The sequence below is a fragment of the Sphaerodactylus townsendi genome, linkage group LG03 (assembly GCF_021028975.2).
Source record: "Sphaerodactylus townsendi isolate TG3544 linkage group LG03, MPM_Stown_v2.3, whole genome shotgun sequence".
Lineage (NCBI taxonomy): Eukaryota > Metazoa > Chordata > Lepidosauria > Squamata > Sphaerodactylidae > Sphaerodactylus > Sphaerodactylus townsendi.
The window spans coordinates 124,737,601-124,759,355 of record NC_059427.1 but is presented as its reverse complement, the minus strand read 5'-3'; the positions used below and the strand labels follow the sequence as shown (position 1 = coordinate 124,759,355).

At 43.2% G+C, this 21,755-nt stretch overlaps 1 protein-coding gene across 3 annotated transcripts in view; it reads right to left on the bottom strand.

Moving 5' to 3' along the window:
• Positions 1–861: 861 nt before the first annotated feature.
• The window catches only part of DUS1L (dihydrouridine synthase 1 like), a 28,986-nt gene continuing 8,092 nt past the window's right edge, over positions 862–21,755 (bottom strand). Inside the window, exons 5-14 of one of the 3 annotated variants that reach the window (XM_048490076.1) lie at positions 17,279–17,391; positions 16,814–16,896; positions 15,466–15,569; positions 12,993–13,137; positions 11,457–11,553; positions 11,084–11,172; positions 9,771–9,937; positions 8,052–8,089; positions 4,154–4,229; positions 862–1,365 (exon numbers count right to left, since the gene is read on the bottom strand). In XM_048490076.1, the coding sequence (XP_048346033.1) occupies positions 1,217–1,365; positions 4,154–4,229; positions 8,052–8,089; positions 9,771–9,937; positions 11,084–11,172; positions 11,457–11,553; positions 12,993–13,137; positions 15,466–15,569; positions 16,814–16,896; positions 17,279–17,391 (1,061 nt within the window). In that variant the 3' untranslated portion in view covers positions 862–1,216. Of the gene's footprint in view, positions 1,366–4,153; positions 4,230–8,051; positions 8,090–8,917; positions 8,970–9,770; positions 9,938–11,083; positions 11,173–11,456; positions 11,554–12,992; positions 13,138–15,465; positions 15,570–16,813; positions 16,897–17,278; positions 17,392–21,755 lie in introns of those variants that run through there. The other 2 variants (XR_007243965.1, XM_048490077.1) reach the window with 2 other exon arrangements.

The following is a 21,755-nucleotide window of genomic DNA, read 5'->3' as shown; positions in this document are numbered from 1 at the left end:
ATGACAGCTGAGACAAGGGATACAGAATTGATTTCAGCATGACTTTCAAAAATGTAGATCTTCCTGTCTACATGGTGTGGAGGCAGGCTTTGACAGTGATTTTTCCCAACGGAGCATATCAAACCAGGTTTGGGAAAGATCAAAACAAAGCAGAACTGGAACAAAGCCTCATGAGGAGGCATACAAATTCTTGTAGAACCTTTCTGTGTACATGACACAAAAATAATTAGAACACCTTACAACTCTCTAAAATCAGGACTTGAATCATGTTTCAAAATTAGTGTGTGATGTGTGAATAACAATCTGCCCAACAATTGTATAACAATTGCTATATCACTTGCATAACAATCTGCAGTTTCCTAACACACACAAGACCCCAGCCACTAAATTATAATCCTGATAAATTACAGTCCAAGCACAGCTTCCACATTAATTCACATGCAGAAGTGTCCTTTATGTATGGATCCTGCAGAGCAGTTTTCAGTCCCCCTTTAATGCAGACCTTCCTTTCCGCTCCTGGCCATCTTAACTGCAATCAAATACTTTCCTACCATGTTTCTCCGAAAATAAGAGTGTCTTATATGAATTTTTGCTCCCAAAGATGCGCTATGTCTTATTTTCAGGGGATGTCTTATTTTTCTGCTCCACAGCTGCATGCTCTGGTGTTCTGTTCGACGGACATGCTTCCAAACAAAAACTTTGCTATGTTTTACTTTCGGGGGATGTTTTATATTTAGCACTTCAGCAAAACCTCTACTATGTTTTTTTCTCAGGGGATGTCTTATTTTCGGAGAAACAGGGTACCCTTCCCAGCATTGCCACATATTCCAACTGTCTCCTTACCAATGTTCCAAAATACTGTTCTTACAGAAAACATTTATTTGCCAATTTTAAAAGCGCACATAAAGTTTAAAACAGGCAGGTCAAGACTTTAAGGGGTGTCTCCAGTGGAACATTTCAGGCCAGCCCTTCTGACCTAGTTCTTCAAAGTCTTTCAAACACAGCATGAAAAGCTTTAATTGCATCTTTTTTATTTCCATTGCCAAATATTTCCCTGAGTTAGAAACTTTTCCTTAAATAAGAGCTGTCCGTCAGTTAAGGATAGCTCAGTGCAGTCATCGTTTTAGACAACTACTGTATTCTGGAAGAAGAGATTTCTTTGGCCCAGGGAGTCAGAGGCCTATGAGCAGATCCAGGAGAAGAAATTGCCAAGGCCTCATGCAACACCATCGATAGGTTCTTTGAGTAATCTAGTTTCTTCCATTTCTCCTTTCTGTGCTGTCATTTCAATATCGGGCAGATTAGACTGACTGCTTTTCCATAAAAGGGCCTTTTCATATTTGGTTTTAAAAAGCAGACCGTGTCCTGAAGGAGAAAGAAGAGAACAGAACTTAATTAACTACCAGCCAAAGCACAGCCGTATGGAAAAGGAACATCGACACATCAATCAAGTAAAAATAAATCTCCTGGCATGTGAAAGAATTAACATTAGAAAGAGTTTAAGAAGTACTGAACAGCTACATTTTATAAGATTGCTATAGTATTTAAATATCGTTCTCTCTAGTATTCTGGGATCCAAAATAGTAACAGCAATGTAAAAACACTTTGATAAAATAATGAACAAATAAAGAGATTTGGGCTGAGTTGCCATCAGTATGTGGCTGACATAATGCTTCCAGCAGATCACAGGGAGGAAGTGGAAACTGGACAGGTGCCTATTGGCAGTTTTGGATGGTTGAAGGTTAACAAGCTAAAACTTAAACCCAACAAAACAGAGGTTCTACTAATTGGAGAGTATAACCCAGGAGCAGAAATATCTCCTGGTCCTAAAGGAGCAGGTTCGCCTGGGCCTCATGTTGGATAAATAGATGGATATCTCTGTTCCTGAAAGGTCAGAATGGTGTGGTGGTTAAGAATGGTGGATTCTAATCCGGAGTACTGAGTTTGAGTCTTCATTCCTCCACATGAAGGAGTGATCTGGATTTGTTTCCCGACTCCTACACATGAAGTCTGCTGGGCTACCTTGGGTCAGTCACAGTTCTCTCTCTCAGAACTCTCTCAGCCCCACCAGTCTCACAAGGTTGTAGGGAGACCAAGGGAAGGAGTTTGTAAGCTGCTTTGAGACTCCTTACATTTGAAAAAGTGGGGTATAAATCCAAGCTTTCTTCTTCACAGGCATCACCTTGGGAGCCAACAGTGCCATTTCCTGGGCAGGAATGGTCTTGCCACTATGGTGCATGCACTGGTGACATTTAGGTTACATTACTGCAGCTTGTTCTATGTGAGGCTGCACTTACAAGACTTTCTGAAAGCAACAATTGAAACAGAATGCTGCAGCCAGAATGCTGGGTCATAGGAGTGGGCCATAGTGACTGAACCACCCTTGTAATTTCCATCTACAATGACTCCCAATTTGTTTCCAGAATGAATCAAAGTAGCCACCCTGACCTCTTCCCTGAAGCTGGTCCACAGGCACAGGGTAGGTGTGGCAAAAGTCTAAGCTTGGAACAACGCAAACAGGGGTCAGTAAGCCATTTTCCTCCAGGCCAGACTAGACAGGGATCCTGGTGGGGTTTTTTGCGATCTTATGGGCATGGAGCAGGGGTCTCTGGGGGTAGTTGTGAATTTCCTGCTTTGTAAAGGGGGTTGGACTAGATTACCGTGAATTTCTCTTTCAACCTAATCCCACGTTTCTACTAATTAATCAAGGAACACAAAAAAGTTAGCAATGGGAGAAACCTCTTTCCTTCAAATATCTTCTGCTAATCCAAAGACATCAATACACCAATGTACTGGATTTACTCCAAAGCAGTCAAAATTTTATGTATAACTAGCGGGGCCCAGCCACACGTTGCTGTGGCAATTGTCCTTCTCATCATAGTCTGCAACCCATACAGATGTCCATGCAGGTCCAATGATCCGCAGCATAGCCTTTTGGGGTGGTCAAATGGAATCCCTCTTTCCCTTTTCAATTCACATTGTTATATGGTGGTGCCTTGTGTTTTTAGTATAAGGTAACCCTTTCCATTCCACAACAGAACTGTCCAGAGTGCGAATCCCGCTGTCCATGAGGCTGGTTGACACACACAGTCCTGGCTTGGGTAAGGCAGAACTGGGGCAAGCAGGCTATCCCAGTCAGGCGGCAGAGGCAGGGTGGTGAGGCGCTCAGATCGAGGCCAGCTCCCTGGGTTCTTAAAGGGCCACGTGCAAAAGAAGCCCAGACCAGTGAGTGTTGGTTAAGCCCCCATCCCGCGGAATTTTTGCAGAAGAAAAGAGCAGAAGAGCTCCAGCTCGCGTTTAGTAAAAGAGAGCTGTGGTGAATATGGGTGAGGAAGTGGGTAAGTGAGGAAGTGGTTGGATGTGAGGGAGTGAGGAAGTGGTTGGATGTGAGGGAGGGCAGAGTGAGGTGTGTGAGGATGAGCTGGACGTGTATTGTGTGGTAGCAGTGGGTGAGGCACAGAGAGTGAAAGTTACCTGCGTGTGAGGGGGGGGAACCCCACCTGACGTCTCACACGGCAAAGTGTGTATGTGTTTCACTTCCACTCGTATTACCTAACAGTGTTACCTATTTACTGTTTTCACTGCTCATCTCTGCCCATCTGCATGAACATTCTAAGCCAGGGGTAGGGAACCTGCGGCTCTCCAGATGTTCAGGAACTACAATTCCCATCAGCCCCTTCCTGCATGGCCAATTGGCCATGCAGGAAGAACTGAAGTATGGATCTGAACATCTGGAGAGCCGCAGGTTCCCTACCCCTGTTCTAAGCCCTCAGGCCACGGACAGACAGGCTGCACGAACATTCTAAGGGTGTCAGTTAAACACAGCCAGCTTCATGGCCTGGTGCGCCAGGAAAAAGCTGTTTTACCTGGCTCAGGTATGGACTTTCGGCGATTTGAAGGTCCCATTACCTGCCCGCAACAGGGAGGAACGTCATGTGAAAATTTGGGGGCGATCCGTCCAGCTGTTTCGGCGTTAGGGAGTGACTAACAAAGTCACTGTTTGCTTTTTTATATATAGATGTGCAAAAATGTAAATCTATACTTCAAATTTCTTGAATGACGGAAGTTTTTAAATTAAAATACACAAGTCTAACAAATTATCCCAGTTTGATGTGTCCAACTATTCTATAAAACTAAGCTGAGCTACACATACCTGGACAATCTGCAGTCTCTCTAAAAGCCCTTTTTTTGCAGCATCCTCGGCACAGGTTAAAAACACATTTGTTGCCCTAGGAACAAACAAAAAGTAATAATTAGCCAATTTTACATTTTAATCCAACACTGCCAGTACTGTGACTGAAAAACTATGTACACATAGCTACATTAATGAAATCCTTCCTGGGTAAACTAGGATCTAAAACAAACCTTAAGTACTAGAGGTTTGCAGATTTTTTAAATAGATAGCCCCTTTCACAAGGTGAAAAAAAATCATTCCAAATTCCTATGGCACGTTAGAAGAAGAGAAGAAGAGTTGGTTTTATATCCTCTCTTTCTCTCCTATAGGAGACTCAAACGGGCTGACAATCTCCTTTCCTTTCCCCCCTCACAACAAACACCCTGCAAGGTGGGTGGGGCTGAGAGAGCTCCAGAAAGCTGTGACTAGCCCAAGGTCACCCAGCTGGCATGTGTGGGAGTGCGCAGGCTAATCTGAATCCCCCAGATAAGCCTCCACAACTCAAGCGGCAGAGCTGGGAATCAAACCCGGTTCCTCCAGATCAGTGTGCACCTACTCTTAGCCACTATGCCACTGCTGCTCCTAGAGATCCAATTCCACCAACAAAAGAGCTTGGTTAGGAAGGGTCTGTGCCAAGCAACCTTATGTAGGATGACCAAGAGGATCCAGATTTTCAAAAACAGAAACCCCGTTCAAGACAAGATTTGTCAACTTATTAAAGGGTGCAAGGTGAGTTTTGGGACATTATCATTGGGTCACAATAATCCCTGCAAACCTTGCCCAGCCCCTGTTAAAATGTCCTACAAGTCTAGAGAGCTGTGCAGTACTGAACTATTCAGGCAGCTTCTTCCACATCACTGTCCCTTTTTAGTGCCCTCCAGACCACTGGAAAGTAATGAACCATATTCATCAACTTTTAAACAGCTCTTTTGCCATGATTATGTTTGTAAGTATTGTATCTGATGCACAGTATACATATGAAAAGAAAGACTTTCTTGTAGCTAAACTTGCAAACGTACAAAGAAGTATGTGGAGCACATCACTGAAAGAATCAGAGAAAGGTTGAGAGAACGCATGCAATATGAGTTTTAGGAACGGAGGGTTTAACTGTATGTGAAAGAAGCAATATGAGAATGCGGACAGATCTGTGGTAAAGACGGGATTGTGCACAAGTGGAAGATCTCAATGAAGAGTTAATCTACGACGGAAAACAGCAGTTGAGAAGCCAAGTCCTTAAGCCTCCAGTGGCGTCACTGCAAGTTATTCCTTGTTGATGTCGTTGCTGATGAGTTGTCAGGAAACAACACATACCCGCCCCCCCTGAAAAGCTAAAAGCAACCAAACACTAAAGACTCAAATACAGTGCAGTCCTGGGGGTGTTCAAAAGGACGTGGAATTGGCATGACCCCATTTTCAATGTAAATGCCACTCCACATTTGGACCATTGCATTAATTTCTCATGCAAATAAAGTGATGCTCAAAATCTTACAACAAATACTGTTACCATACACAGACTGAGAAATGCCAGTTGTTCAAGCTAGATTCAGAAAAGGTGTCAGTGGGTGCCATGGCACCCACAGTACCTGGCTACCACCAAACTGGCCATCAATAAAGGGATAAAACTACCTTTTTATTATCAGTATCCTGTTCCTTCAAAATAAACAGGGTCCTTAGAGGGAGTTGTGACCCAACCATGGGGCAAGATAAGAAACTGTGACTTGGGCCACGACCATCTTCAGGCAAGCCTTCTGCAAGTGACACCAGTTTCCATTTCCCATTATATGATGCATTTTTCATGGATGAGATACACAATGGCCAAGATCTTACAAGGTTCCTCCCACAGCTATGTATTAATACAGATGCCAGAGAAGCTTTCCATAAGTGACTCCAACACAAACTGGCTTAAGAGCTCTGCTCCATTTGTAGGGGCACTCTCAAAAGACCTTTAAGAGTTTATAAACCACAAATATCAAGCCACTAACTAGAGACTAAACCTGCCCAAAGGAAGTTCTTAAAAGCCATCAATTCACCAGAAACAGTATCTTCAACAATGATTGCTTTTTTAAAAGGTGGAATGAACCCAACTCTGTGAGTTATTGTGCCAGAGTTATTTTAAAACCCATTTTTGCCCACCATGTCGCTGCGACCAGAGCTGGAACGTGGCAATAGGCTCTCCCCTCTCAAGATGATCTGTCTGCCCTCAAAATTATGGTGTGATTAGTTCCCTGCAGAAACACAATCTCGGGAGTGAAAATTTCATGAGACTGTAATAGGTGATGCAATATTTTATATTGTTGGCACTGTTGATTTTATATTGCTGATTGTTGGGATATAAAGGCAGGATAAATGCCTGAACCACTCTTTGTTTTGGACTAAAAACTCAAGCCCACTGACACAGAATGTTATGACTTTCAACAGACTTATTTACATTACTGTATATGAAGAAGTTATTGATCTCAGAATTCCTCACTGAGAAGAATCAACCAAAGTCTACCCATAATAAAAAAAAAAATCTAATGGCAAAAAACCCAAATGAAAGAGAGCCCTTTCCCAACATCACCTCCAGCAAAAAAACTCACTAAGGCCTTTTGCCTGAAAGCAAAAGGTAAAATTAAACTAGAAGGTCACTAATCCCAAGAGTCACGCTAAACACAAAAAGAACAACACAGCAGTAAGTGATTTCTTCTACTTTCTGAGCAGATGCTGAAAGGAATCAGTACAGATATTGAAGTTTTGTGCTAGTCTTATTTCACAGTGCTCTGGACAATAGATCAAGAAAGTCCACATTAGAAATGTCCAGCAGGACAGCTCACTATTACATTAGGCCCTGACCTGGGTAGCTGCAGGCTAGCCTGATCTCATCAGATCTCAGAAGCGAAGCTAGTTTGACCTTGGACAGCATTTGCATGGGAGACCTCCAAGGAATACTAAGGTCACGATGTTGGGGCAGGCAATGGCAAACAACCTCCGAATATCTCTTGCCTTGAAACCCCCTCCACCTCACACAGGGGTCTCCATAAACCAGATATGATGACAGCAAAAAAAAAAGATGATTAAAAATTATCATGGTACCAAGAAGTAACAAATCTAAGATCCATGAAATAGTTCTACCACGGAGAAAAAACAGAAAAGGCCAAGTATTCATTCAGTACCAACAGCAAAAGTTTAAAGCAAGCACTGTAGAAACTGATAACATTACACGATTCTTCACCAGCACAACAGAGTACTGTAAAAGAACACAAGGCATCTGACGAAAAGAGCTTTCACTCTCGAAAGCTTATACTCCAAAAATTATTTTTTGCCTTTAAGGGGCGACTGGACTTGGAATCTAGCTCTTGTAAAAGAGCCAATCACTTACGAAGATTCCAGCAGATGGCAGTATACCTCAATTTAACACAGCAGCTGGTCACTAAGTCTTATCTTGCAAAAATACAGGGGTGGGAGATAGGGAGAGCACACCACTGTAAAGAAATGGCTACAGACTTTTTAAAATGTAAACTGGCAATTCAGATTATGTGATGGACAGAGCATTAAAATATTATAGTGAGGTAATGATGTGTCAACTGCTATTTTTATTTTTATTTTAAAAGAGCCCTCCAATGGAAAGGGAAATGGCCGCTGCCAGAACACTAAGGCAAGAAAAACGGTGCCAGTGCTGGTGGGTCCAGGAAGCTCTGGATTTTCCCATCCACAGGGGTACCTTTTCCAAAACACTGCAGCTGAGCAGATTTGGGAAAGACTGCAGGAAAGATGGGGAACACCCCTAGAGGTGCACACAAGCACCCTGATTCTACGGGGGATGGATAAAAAACCACTTCCCAATAGCTTCCAAGCCAAGGCAATCAACCTGCTTGTAAGCGACCAAAGAGATCCCTACCTTTGGATTTCCACACTGATCACATTTTGCATATTTAGCTGGAAAAGAGAAGAAAAAAGATTTAATTTCTGGGTATTTTAGACTGCCACTGATGTACAAACAGGAAAAGCATTTTCTGTGCCTTGAGACTAAGAAGACAAGTTCTACAGCTTGAATTTTAAAAGCTCATTAATACAAAGGAATTTTGTTGAAACTTTAGAAAAAACCAAGAGTCCTTCAACTTAAGTGGATCATTCTTGGCAGAGGATCCATTTAAATGGGAAGAAGACGTCAAAATTTTGTTAAGTGGAGCGGTAGGCTTACGCTAAGGTCAATTTTAAAAAAACTCTTGGAATAATTCTATGTAAGTAGAATAGGGTGTGCCTAAGGAAGGAGAAAGACATATAAAAGAACATTACGTCAGCTTTCACTACAACTAATGGGAATAATATCTCAGGCAAAAACCTTTCCTCTCTTATAATCTCTACTCTGTGACTAATATTCCTGCACTATTTCTTAATTCTTCAGCCTTATTACAATTTATGTTTCTCTTTCCTCACAATGAACTACAGTTCCACCTCTGTCCCCTCCCCCAGCTCCAAGGAACTTTGAGGCAGATTAGGTGAAGAGAAAGCAATTGGTCTAAGGGAACCTAGTGTGTTTCATGGCCGAGTGACTCTTGAACCCATGTTTCCTCAGTTACGTTCCATCTGTCTAGGCATGCCACGCCAGATCTGTTCCACATGTGAAAAATCATGATTTAAACTATGGTTAGTGTAACTGTCTGAGTGCAGGTAACTGTACTCTTGTTTCACATAAAGATGTTAGTAGATTGTATATTCCTCCGCCACAGAACAAAGCTTGCCAAACCTTTGTTGCAGAATGCTCCGCCTGGGTCCTAGTGCCTACCTAGCCCTGCTCCCCCATCTGTTTGTAAGTCTGAAAGTAAAAATACATTTTGGCATAAATGCTCTTATATCAAAGTACCATGTTCGATAATGCACAAAATAATGGTTTTGACAAAGGCACTGCATAAAAATGATAATTCTCATATTTGTTTGGGACTATATTCTAATGCGGAAGCATACAATTTTCTCAAGCAACTGACCAAACTAACATCTTTATGTGAAAGAGTATAACTGAGATTAAAGTCCATCAAACTGGGATCTGAAGCCAGAATTCAAAATTGGTTTATTAAACAGTCTTCAGTATGGTTTTGTATGATATGCAAACACTGATATTCTGGTTTAATCCGGTTTGTTCTCTGGTGATGCTCTTCCATGCTACAGAGAGAAAGCAATGAAACAAACCAGAACCTGAGTTACTGTCCCTAAACATTTTACAGAAACAAATGGAATCATCTGCCTAAGGAGGTGGTGAGATCCCCCTCACTGGCAGGCTAAGTCGGAGCTGGAGGATCACTTGTTAGGATTATTTAGACTGATCCTGCTCTGAACAGGGGTTGAACTACAAGGGGAATAATATCTCAGGCGAATATCTCTATGATTCTAACTTACTGATGTCACATATTTAATTTTGAGATGATACACTACTGAATTTGACAGAAGAGACAAAGCCTTTTCTAAGATAGCATCACCTGCTATTAGCAAATATTGTACACCAATTTCAAAAGGATTAAAATTGTTGCCTGATTAGTTTTGGAACATCTGCTTATTTTATCAAAAAGATCTGAGTAATCTAAACTATTTACTGAGTCAATGTTGCAGTCCTACATCTTACGTTTTAAGGAAGGATCAAAGGTTTTATTGGGATTTCTCAGTTTTTTCTTTTGTTTGTTCTTTGAGAGACAATCTGAATTCCCATCATCCTCATCCTCCAAGGCTCGCTTCCCCCGGTTGTTTCCTTCCATCCCACTAGTGCCATTTTCTTTGCATGTCTCCTTAGGCCTGTAAGAAAATACAAAGCAACAATCATTTTACTAACTCCCACACAGACCCATGTAGATGGAATAAGCACCTTGGAAAAAATAAAATCAAAAGTAGTTATAAAAATATGCTTTCTTCTAGCTATACTACGAAAGAAGCCTAAAAGCTCCTGTTCTCCAGGATGGCTAGCAGTTGGAGGCTGCTCGAAATGTGACATGTCAGATGAATGTTCAAAGATGTTCTCGGAAAGGATTAACTACTAGCTGAAGGCCTGCCTCTCCCTGTACAAGCCCAAGAGTCTGCCCACCAGGGCCTGCTTTCATTTCCCTCTCAAAGGGGGATGATGACAGCCTCTGTCCAGGCAATTATGTTTTTGAGAAAAGCACCATCTCTTTGGAAAGGGCTGCCAAATTATATGAGGGCTACTCCATCCCCTCTGCAGTTTAGTCAAAAGTGAAAAACAGAGCTGTTAAGAACAACATTTGGCTGGATGTTTTACTGGTCTTTTTTTAGCAGTGGGTGATTTTTTAATTGTTTACTGTGCACTGAACTAATACATCAAAGTTTTCTTCCACAGCCTAAATCTCTTCAGGAAGGAGAGCAAATTGAAAGCTTTGATAAATCCTCTCCAGCTCCCACCCACATCCCATTTTTTCCACACAGTCTGTGGAATGCATTCAGCAATCTCTTTGATGCTCTAGTAAATAAATATGGAGAGGAGAGGACAATCAACCCTTTCCCTCACAATTTAAGCACACTATTAAGGCCATCATGGCACCAGGTCTTCTAAAGCAACATCACTGCTTACAAGTAGAAACATTCTTGCCCCTTGAGACTCAGCTTGGAGCTCAAGAATTCAGTGGGAGAGAAGTGACCCTACAGGGTACAATGTGCATAGGTCTCTAAGCCAAGAAGAGCTTATTGCAGGCAACAGGTGCCTGTTAAACAGAATATCCTTTTATCTTACAATTACCCTCACTTACTTTGATGTTCTTGCTACAAGGTGGATTGGGAAGAGGGCATCTCTGGCCTCCAAACATCCACCTGCTTACCAAACTGTTAATCAGAGATGGTGAATAAGGAGTTTAATCCCCAGGATGAAAGAATCTAGACAACATATATTGCATAAGCTATTTTAAGGTTTAACACTAAAGTATGGCAGCTCACCCTGGTCTCACATAAGGCTGACAAATCCAGTGGGAGAAAGGCAATTCTCCCTTAGGCTTATCTTCTTCCTTCAAATGAGCAATTTCTTCCTGTCAGAAAAATGATAAACAATGAAAAATTCAGCATTCCTAGAAACTACTGCCTTAAATTCATAGAGGGAGCAAAAATGGTAATTAACTAAAATTTAATGTCTTGGCACATTTGAAACTAAAATAGTCTGTAGAATAAATCTGTCAGCATAGCATATTCATTTTTTTAAAAAAAAGAAATCATTCTCCAGGGAAAGAGATGGAAATCTGGTAAGAGCATAAACCCTCAGCCTATCTGGATGGCAAAGTAATAGGCTCCCCAGAGTTCCCCTCACTGCTGGTACCTGGCAATGCAACTTCAGCTCTTTGTTAACAGCCACAAGACCTTCCAGTGTCTTTACTTTTGCGAGCTCATCACGCAACTGCTGGTGAATTTGCAACCTGAAGGAAACAAACCCACAGTATGTTATTATACCCCCCCTAAAAAGATTCGAGGTGCAGAGCAATGTTAAGAAATTTATGGGCAGAACTCCTGGAACTTAAAATTATGCAAGTGGGACATAGATTTCCAGTTCTCCCATCTGCATTAAAAAAAACCAGTATCAAGGACAACTGTAACATGTACATTTAGGCACATGGAGGCAGTATAGTGTTGAGAGCCCAAAGGGTTAACATGGAATTCCACATGATTGGCTAGATAGAACTGCAGAGCGTTCTTAATCAGAGAACTGATTGTTTTGAAGGGAGAACTGATTTGAACACAACATGGTTGTTCTGTTGTAGCTCCATTCTGTAGTGGCTGAGGGTCAGTTCTAAGATTGCTGAGCTACTAAATGCCAGGAAGGACAGATTTAAGTTAGGGAATCTGTACCAAGGTCCAGGAGTTACTCATAGCACACTTACATTGATTAATGGCTTGGCTGTTTTTCTCTGAGGAGAACCCATCCAGCTATGGGGCAATGAAACTCCTGAAGGTGGCTCAGTTGGTAAATAGAGAAAGGACTGGGTTTCCGGGGGGAAGGGAGGGGGGGGACTGCAAGTCCTTCTCTGGTAAGCACTATGTGAGATAGACACTCTAGAGGAGAGACTGTCTTAGAGTTAGTGTTTGAGAAACTATTATACTTACCTGAGGGTAGAAATTAAGGTTTTATTAGCACATTAACTAGAGAGCCAAAAAGAAAACTGAACACCTATCTAGCTGAGCCCTTAGTTTGTGGAGAATACAAGTGACTAACAACCTGAAGGCAGTAAAGATAGTGAACAGTGTGAATCTTGTATCAACTGTAAAAAGATACTGAAACAACTTGTAAAATAGTAACTTCTCAGAAACCAGCTTTTTGTATATAATTTCAATTTTATCCTTTGCCAGAAAAACTTCCTGATTTATTTCTTTTGAATAAAAACTTTTGATTCCTTGTTTAAATTTTACAAGCTTCTGGTGCCAGTTTATTATTTTTTTCTGACAGAAGCGGAAAGATTATTTTGGTATCCCTACAGAGCTGCTAATCTTCCTATCTGTGAAGTGCCCCAGTTGAACAACTAAAGACCATTCTTATTGTTTAATTTAATTTATAAAAGTGAGAAAACACAATGTGTACACACAAAGTCTAAATTACCACATACATGCTATTGCATTGCCTACTGACAAACAACAGGGCAGCTCAGTCAAAGCATAACTGACCGTTAGAATTTTGGAGGGGAAAATCTCCTCAGAGTACGAGGCAGTAGGAAGGTGTTTAAAGGCACCAAGTACCCTTTCTCTCATCATAGTCACACATGGAAGCTCAGGGTTCTTAGCTCCAAGGCCTCTTACCAGCCTATAAGAGAGGGAGGGGGGTTTATAAATTTGGGGGACAATCATAAACAGTAGAATAACTCACGTGTGATGCCACAGCTTGAAGAGATGAGCCCTAACATAGGACAGTGGACAAGGATATTGTTGTACTATTTCCAAGTATTCCTCAGTCATCTCCCAGACTACAGGGTTTCTTCCCTCAAACAGAGCTGGATTATGAAGATTGCCCTCTGGGGGAAAAATGAGAGGAGAAAATTTTCAACTATGGGGGGTTGATTGATGAAGTACACAAGATTTCTAGCACCACATTTGTTTCATAATGCCAAGGAAGGGACTGGGAAGAAGATCTGCAAATGAGAAATGGTAGGTAAGAAAGCAATATTCATCCTCACATCTATCCATCAGCTCTTCCCCATGATTGTTCCCCAACCATTTTTAGCTGAAGGATTGGAAGCCAACTGGGGGAGAGCCAGTGGGTTAAGAAAGTTGGATTAGGGCTAAAAAGACTGGGGTTCTAATCCACGTTCAGCCATTAAGCACAAAGGGGCATGGACCAGTATATCAGCCTTGAATACCTCATAGGGCTATTGTGGAGATAAAATGGAAGATGGGAGAACCATGTTTGCCACCCCTTCAAAAATACGTGGATTTTCCCACTACACAATATGCTACTGTTCCTTGAAAGAATTCACAGCTGCCACACTTGTAATACCACACTGATATTAGGTCAGCTGCTGAGCTTCATACCTGTGTGGAAAATTTGACCATCCTGCTACCCAGGTCTAAACAAGATTTAGACTTTCTTTGTGATGTCTGCAAAACCATCAATTCTTGAATCATTCATTTTGAACCAAGATAGCTCTTTCCAGAACTCAGGTTTAAATGTCTACTACTAATATAAATCTGAAGTTGTGTTGTCCTTTTGACCAGACTTGTGCTTGACCTTTCTACCTCCACTTCAAGTCATTGCAGACATACTCAAGAGATTGGGTGAAAACTGCCCTAACTTGCTGGACGGGGGAAAAAAGATCAGAAGGGGGTGGGGCAGAAACTGCACCACAGTTTCAGAAGAAAACTGAAGGTTTCATTGAGAACACAGCTTTTTCTAACCAGACAGCAAAAATTAAAGTACATGTGCTAAGACAGCAGAGGGCACAAAAGCTTGCAGTTTTCTCTCAAGTACTGGATATATTGGCAATTTTACAATAAAACTAAGGCATTAATAACTTTTAAATTTCATGAATACATCAAACATTGCAATTTTATGCTAACAAAGTTATAAATGATACATTTTATGATGTCGAAGCAGTAACAATTAGTTTAAGTTTGACAGGACAGTAAGTACTGCATGTATTTCTGTTTTCCTCCACATTTCCGGTTTTTCGGGGGGTGGGGGGGATGATGAAAAATATGCTTTTCCCCAATGGCCTCAAAAGTTTTAGAGCTTTTCCGTTGCTAATACAAGCACATGTGAAAAAATAGATGACAGGACAACCAGTTTGAAAGGCAGAAGTCACCTGGATTGCACAGTGTGATGGAGAGGAGGCTGCCCTGCCGCTGAAGGAAAAAACAGCCAGTCAGCTGTTTCATCTCTGAGCCTATGGGACTATTCCTGTAGAGAGGCAATGGAAGAGGGGACAGAAGCACAACAGGAGGAAGTTCAGATGTGCCTTAAGGAGAGGCAGTGATCATTTAAGTCTGCCTCAGTAAAAGAGCAGGCAGTTTGAAAATTAGCTCTACCTAATAGCTCTAACTTTTGGAAAGGACAGAGTACCTAGCTGTTAGGTCTGTCTCTGGTGATGAGTAGATATTGTACCACTTAGTCTGATTCTTGTGAATGGATAGGCTGGTGCGGGTGGAACTCTGTGTGAAAGGATCCAATCTAGTGGCTAATCAGTGAAAGCTTATTTGTACATGCAAGCATTAAAGAGAATTCAAACCACACTCTGAAGCCATAGCTAGCTCAAATGTATGTGCCTCAGCCAGGTTTCTCCTTTGACTATCTGGAAACCTATTCTACAGATCTGTTATTTAAAATCAACCCATAAATAAATAAATCTTCTTTGTAATACCCATACAGCTCCTGCCTCAGTGATCTCCATGTTCATCTTCTTCACCGCAAAACTCACCTCCTGTCAGCAAACCCAAAGCATTTACATTTGCTACCATAACAACAGCTTGTAACTGAGGGGAAGGTTTACAGTTTTAAACATACTGGATCCCAAAATCATAAGTGACTTTGTGGGTCCCCCTATTCTGAGAAAGGGTCTGCCACACACAAGCTAAAAAGCAGGAAGGGTTGTCAGGGCTGAGTTTCTTGAACCAACCAAGACAGATTTCTGGAGTAAATCCTATTTCCTTGGGTAACTGACTGCTACCTCTCTAGAAAGGCCAAGTTATATTCCCAGAACCACTGGTCTTCTTTCACATTTCTACCATCACAGCAAGTTGCAAGATACCATATTTGAAACAAGGCCGACTGTCATTCTTGAAACATGGGCTTTATCATGGATCCACTAAGATTCATAATCAGCATCTCGGAAAAGCTCTCTCCCTACCTGCACTCATGACACCATGAGCTCCTGTCTTCTGAATACACCGTTCCACATCACTGAGGTACTGGATGTTTCCATTTGCAAACACAGGGATATTTACTGCCTTTCTATCACAGAAGACAAAACAGTAACACCAATAAATACATTAAATCAGAAAGCAAATCCAGAACTCTTTGGGAGAGGGATTGGAGAACCGTTTATTGTTATCATAACAGGCTTGTTATGAACCCATTCATATGTTCTCTGATGGAACAGGCCCGGAGTGTCCTGAGCTTGCAGTAAGGCACCAGACTCCATTTCCCTGAGGTGGACATCCCATGACTTTAGATGAAACAGAAAATCAGTCTGTTAATCTAACCCTCTGGCCATCTATCAGTTCCCAATCAACAGAGGGTATTTCCTTTCCCCACTTAAAACACCACCAATCTCTTCCGCCCCTTTACATTAACACAGCAGATGCTGTTTACATTTGCTCTCTGTACCACTGAGCACAAAGACATTCTAAAATCATGAGGTAAAGAGGTAAAAATGTATCAGTTAAATCCTTCTTCAGTGGGAGTTTTAAACTGGTATCTTTGTTCAAAAAAGGAGGTTTCTTGATCCGGAGAAAAGCCCAGATACTGAGGTCTAAAAAGATACAGTCCTCTGTCTCATTTTACCATGTGCTGGGGAGGCAACCTCGATACATCATTTAGGTGGAATGATATGTGCAGTTACAAATAGGGTTACCAGCAGGCATGAAGAAAAGTATTTTGTTCCTTTAATACAGGCTTAATGTGTTGAAATGGGCACTTAAATCTTTTCTCAACACTGACGTAAATCACCTGGTAAATTATATTCCATTAAGCCTTTAATCAAAGAGACATTTTTTCTCCAGGAACTCATTAAGCCTTTTTGAAAGTGTTTATTTAGCTAGGGACTGTGTTTTATTTTATTTCCTATATTTTGTGATTTTCACCTTTGTTCCACTACCTATCATACGTGTGCTAAGTAATTAAAATTTGCTAATTTGACTGGAGAGACTTATCTTTGTGTTTATAATTGAATCATTGTATGTTCTAAAGGGAGATGGAGATGTGCTTTTTCCTCACACGCATGCACATGCAAGAGGGACTGAGCTACAGAATCACTTGAAGAAGTCTAAAAATACTACAGTTATATTTCTGGGTCCAAAAGAGAGCTGGGATGAGAGAAACACAGTGGTCCACAGGGTAGGATTCAGTTACCTGAGATACGGCATCTATGACAAGGTCAAATTCATGTTTTAGAGCAACAAACACAACTGCCGGTATTTACTCTAAATGTTTGGCCTTGGAGAAAAGACTCACCACTAGCTCTAGCAGCACCTTACCTCACAGCCTGTATGTGCTCCCAGGAGGCCACGCCAGCAAGAGGTCCCTTCTGTTCTTTAGTGCGACCATGAACAGTCAGGAGCTAGGAAAAAGTTGTATTGCTTTTCAGTTTATGTGGGTCAAATATATTTAGAAAATATGCTGGACTAGATGGACCACTGAGTCTGATGTTGCAAGGCACCTCTTATATTTTTCATTCTCAAATGTTCCTGGCTGTTTTAATATGGGAATGCATTTGGTGTCTAGCTTATTTAAATGTGACAACTTCAGTCAGAAGACTGAATTTCTAATACAGCCTCTGCCAGGAAACTGGTACAGAAAATGTTTACAACTCATTTCTTTTTCTTTTTCCCCGTACACAAAACAACATATTAAAACATCTCTGACTCACTGTACCCTTAAATTTAAGAATATTAAAACCCTGTGTGTAATGCAACAAAACAGAGAACATCAGCAAACCTTACTTGGCAACCAGCCACCTCCAGCAACTGAGCGTATTTCACAGTCTTGGCAACTTCTGGGAAAACACGGATTTTGCATGTGATGGGAACAGAGAGCTTCTCATTAGCCAACATAACTAGAAAACCAGATAAAAAGAATAATAAAATTAGAAAAAGCAGATCTGGAAGAAGAACAGAATTGTTTAGGGGCAGAAAGCAATTAAGAAAAAATGTTGCAAAATGGAAGCCATGTAATCAGAGATGCATTTGAGAAGCTATATGAAAAAGAATTAACCTTCCAATCTTGTAGTCATCCCCGCAGGGTCGTCGCTAAGGAATAGGCGAGACGCGGAGGAGGTTTCATCTGGTGGAGAGCTGCCAGCAACACGGGAAGCCTTGTGATTTCATGGATCCTGACAACTCTGCCCTGTGCTGGTCTCTGGCACCTTTATTAGGGTTTCATTGTATGCGTGTAAGGAGGTGGGTGGTAGGGAGATGAGCGGGGAGACCGAGACCTGGAGATCATCATGTGATGCATGATCTCACACCTGGCTTCACGCGGCGGAGAGGAGCGTAGGGGTTGCCTGAGCCTAATCCTCACCTGGGGGGCAAGACCATTGTCCCCTATCAAAAGACTGAGAGCCAGACAGATTCATGACTTCGTGACTCATAGGGGATGAGGAGTGGGGAGTGCGGGTGTATCAAGAAGAAGGTTATTGTAGGTCCGCTAGGCGCCCTAACGTTTTACCACGTGCTGCTGGTCAGCAGTGCATTACTACATCTCCTCCTTTTTTTTACATTTTAGAAGGGGACCAAATGCTAGGGGTGATTTAAAGGGCGCTCGTCTCCTCCGCCGTCTGGTCATTGACCCGAAGCCAAGCTTGTGTAGCATTAGAACTTGCTTTCGCGGGGCAGGGGAAATTCGAAGGGAGTTTCTTACACACGCTACAAGGCAACATTAGAGCAATACACACTGAAGCGGTAAAACAAGATCCGATAACGAGGGCATACCAACCAAACCAATGCAGAGCTGGCCACAATAGCACTCAACCATCCTCCCGCAGCCAGCTCCAGAGTGGGCTGACCACCAATGGGAGCAAAACATCATATTTCAGATTAGATACAACTTCTTGCAGCTCTCACGTACTTTCCATATGAATCAATTGGGAATTGTCAGAGAGGTTAAAGCAACACATATTATGTAACATTCTCACAACCTTGGTGATGCAACAACAGCAAGTAATCAATAGCGCACGATTATCTACACGCTTTGATGAAGTTCCTGCTGCCTCGGAGGCCAGGCATCCAGAGCGTGGAGGTAGAGCTGGTAGACTTCAAGTAGCGACACACGCCAGAACGGCCGAAGGTCTTAGTGTTAAGTACAGCCCAGTCCGGGACTCCTGGCCAAGGAGCCTTAAGCGGTTCCATACTCCGCCTTTGGCTAGGAGCCGGCCAAGGCCGTCTCGGCAAAGGGGGGGGGGGGTCGAGGGGAGGGGCTGGAGCCGGGCACGTGCTTGGGCCCCGAGGAAGGCCTGATGCAAAACAATGGTGAGACGGCAGAGAGTCCCAGGCAGATAGGGCGTGGAATGCAACAAACAGCAAACACGATAACTTCTAAAATTAAGGCATGCAGTAACTTCAATAACTCGGTCGGTCATAGTATTCTCCAACAATTCCCTTTGGAGGTCGGCCCAATGGGTATAAAGGGCAGATCAGACATTGCGCCGGGCAAATAACATATACAAGACATGCATGTTTGTAGATAGGCCACATCATATAAATGAAACAATAAAACATAGCTAAAACATACATAGGCTAGATGTAGGAAGGAAGGCAACCCGCGGGTTGCATTAATTGTCCAATGCATGGCTCTTGCTGTTTGACTACCAAAGCTACAGAGCCGATGGCGCTAGAGTCCATGTGTTTCTCAAGAGCCGAGGGAGAGCTACTGATAGTCTTTAGCATCAGAGGGCCTCAGGACTCTCAATGCAGCGCTTGCAGAGAAGGCGGTTCCAACACTATCTGCCGGGCTGAAAACAGCCGGGAGAGCCCATGGTTAATCTATCAGGGAATGTTCCTGGCTGCAATTCCAAGTTTCTGCCAGGGGGGCGCAGAGAGGGAGAGAGAACATGGCCAGATGAGGAGCAGCACACACAGCCAACCTTGAGCCATAGCTGGCCCAGGCTGCCATTCCCCTGGGGCAGCGAGGGTTGCGATCTCCGCGGGAAGAATGGGTACTGGTTCCAGAGAGGTCCCTCCCATCTTGGCCTCCAGGGCTGGGGTGATCGGGCTCTCTCAACAGGGCTGGGCAGCGGGTCGGGATCTCCAGGGAGGCCCCCAGCCCATCTCCGATGGGGGCTGGCCTGGCATGGCTTAGCCAGACTCCTGTATAGAAGAGAAAAAACAGTTTAATGCCCCAGGGTCATGCGCTGGCTGAGCCAGTTCTTATAGATGACAATGGAGCTCGAGCCCTGGCGCGGGCAATTTTGATAGAGAATAGAAGAGTACTTTCGACATGGTCTGCTGATGGTAACTTGATTGGGTCAATAGGGGAACCACTCTCTTCGCTTGTTTTGGCCAAGCTTCTCGTTAGGCGAAGTTACCCATTCCGGCCAAACGCATCACTGCAACATTCAAGTAAGAGATACAAGGCAGGAATTCGTCTCGGCTTAGGAGAAGGGAGAGGTCATATCCAGGTCGATGTTTGTTTGTAAACGATCCCAATCACCGCCTAAGGCAGGTGGGTTTTGCAAAGCAACTTAAACAATTCACAATTATATTCATATCGCAATATAGCATCTATATAAGTTATGTAGAGAAGATGCAAGAAAACAGTTCCTGGCTTGAGTTTTGATCACACGAGCAACTTGAAACCCTTTTCAAATCCTGGGTGCTGAGGTAAGAGCTTCAGCCCATTTGAGAGAATGCAAGGGGTACGAGAAGAAAAGGAGGGGGGGGTTGAAGTTAACTCCTACCTTCCCTCCTGTGCGGAGATTCCGGGCCGGTTTGAACTTGCTTCCCACCTTCACAGCGGAGGCTGTGTATGGGTAACCGAGAGAGCCCCAGGCACCGTGATCAGCCAGGGAGGGCACTTGAAGCAGAAAACGTGGATACCCTGAACAATTCTGGCTCCACATACAAGCCTGTGCTACGCCAATGTAAGGGTGTAGGCCCAGGTAGACAAAATGGTGCTGTCTCCCCAAGAAAAGGCTTTGAAGAAGAATTCCGAGGGTTAAAACTAAAATGGGAGGTGGCTTGAGGCAGAATGGGTGACACCTTTCAAGGCATTGGCACATATAACTCGCTACAGAAACTTTGAATTGAAGCCATAAGAGCAGCTTAGAGGTACCGGGGAAAATTCCTCTCATGAGGGGTGTTAACCCTTTAGGGTCCCTTTTTAAAAGGGCAAGACACACAGAACACAAGACAAGCATACATGAGCATATATACTGTAATGAGGAGGATTGCAACTTTGACTCCAAGATCTTGCCTCTCTGAAGATGGTTTTCTTTGTGAGAGCATTTTAAACAAGGCGCACTCAATCATATTTGGGATTTCTGTGAGAGCATTTTATCAATATAAGCGGGTGAAAAGGAAGTGGGTTAGTCCTTGTTCCTAATTCCATAGGAAGTGTTTCCAAACTGGATCATTTTCATTGAACAGACAATTGAAGACAAACCTAAGAGGAAATAACATGAGTTTAAGCATCCAGGACCCCCCTGAGGGGAGGGGTCGGCAGTTCCCTCGTAAGCTGCTGTGGGAAGAAAAGATTAGCTGGGGTGCGATGGGGAATTGCGCAAGCCTCGGTCCCCTATGGCGCGGTTCCAAACTGGCTCAAACAGGGTCCTAGAGGCAGGCACGCAGCACCCTCTGCGAGACGGCCGCAATTCCAAACCTCGAAGCCCACCATCTGGGTCTACGTGAGTATGCTCCTCCGCAGGCTGGGATCCTGCTCCTTCCTGAGGGGTACTGACGACGGTTGCCGTTACTGGAGTTGCTTGGAGCTTAGGGCCCTGTAATGCCTGCTGAAGGCTATGAAATCTGGCTTGAACCTTACGGCCGTGAGGGGCCAAGGGGGCTTCCCTCTTTATGAAGGACTTCAGGCTTAAGGCACACCGCGGCATGAGAGCGTCTTTCCCTCTCTCCATGCCTCATTGCCCCAGGCGTGACATTCTGAGGAGGGACTAAGACGGCAGTCCCTCTTGGTTAGTGAGATCGATCGGGCATAGTGCCAAGATGTTGGTGTTTTCTTCCTCGGCCAGCATTCCTTCCTCGCTACAAATCAGTTTGGTTTTGCAGGGATTTTGAAATCTGCCATCTTCTGTGGCAATTGACGAGGCATGGTGATTTCAGAAATAGTGGTGAACGAGAGGCAAGAGCTGGAAGTGTTAAACGCAGAGGAGGGGCAAGCAACGAGATTTAGATCAGCTTGTTTTTAGATTAGATCCGGGCGTGAAGGCATAGAGGCAGGAGGACCCGAGGAAAGGCAGGCATTGGACAC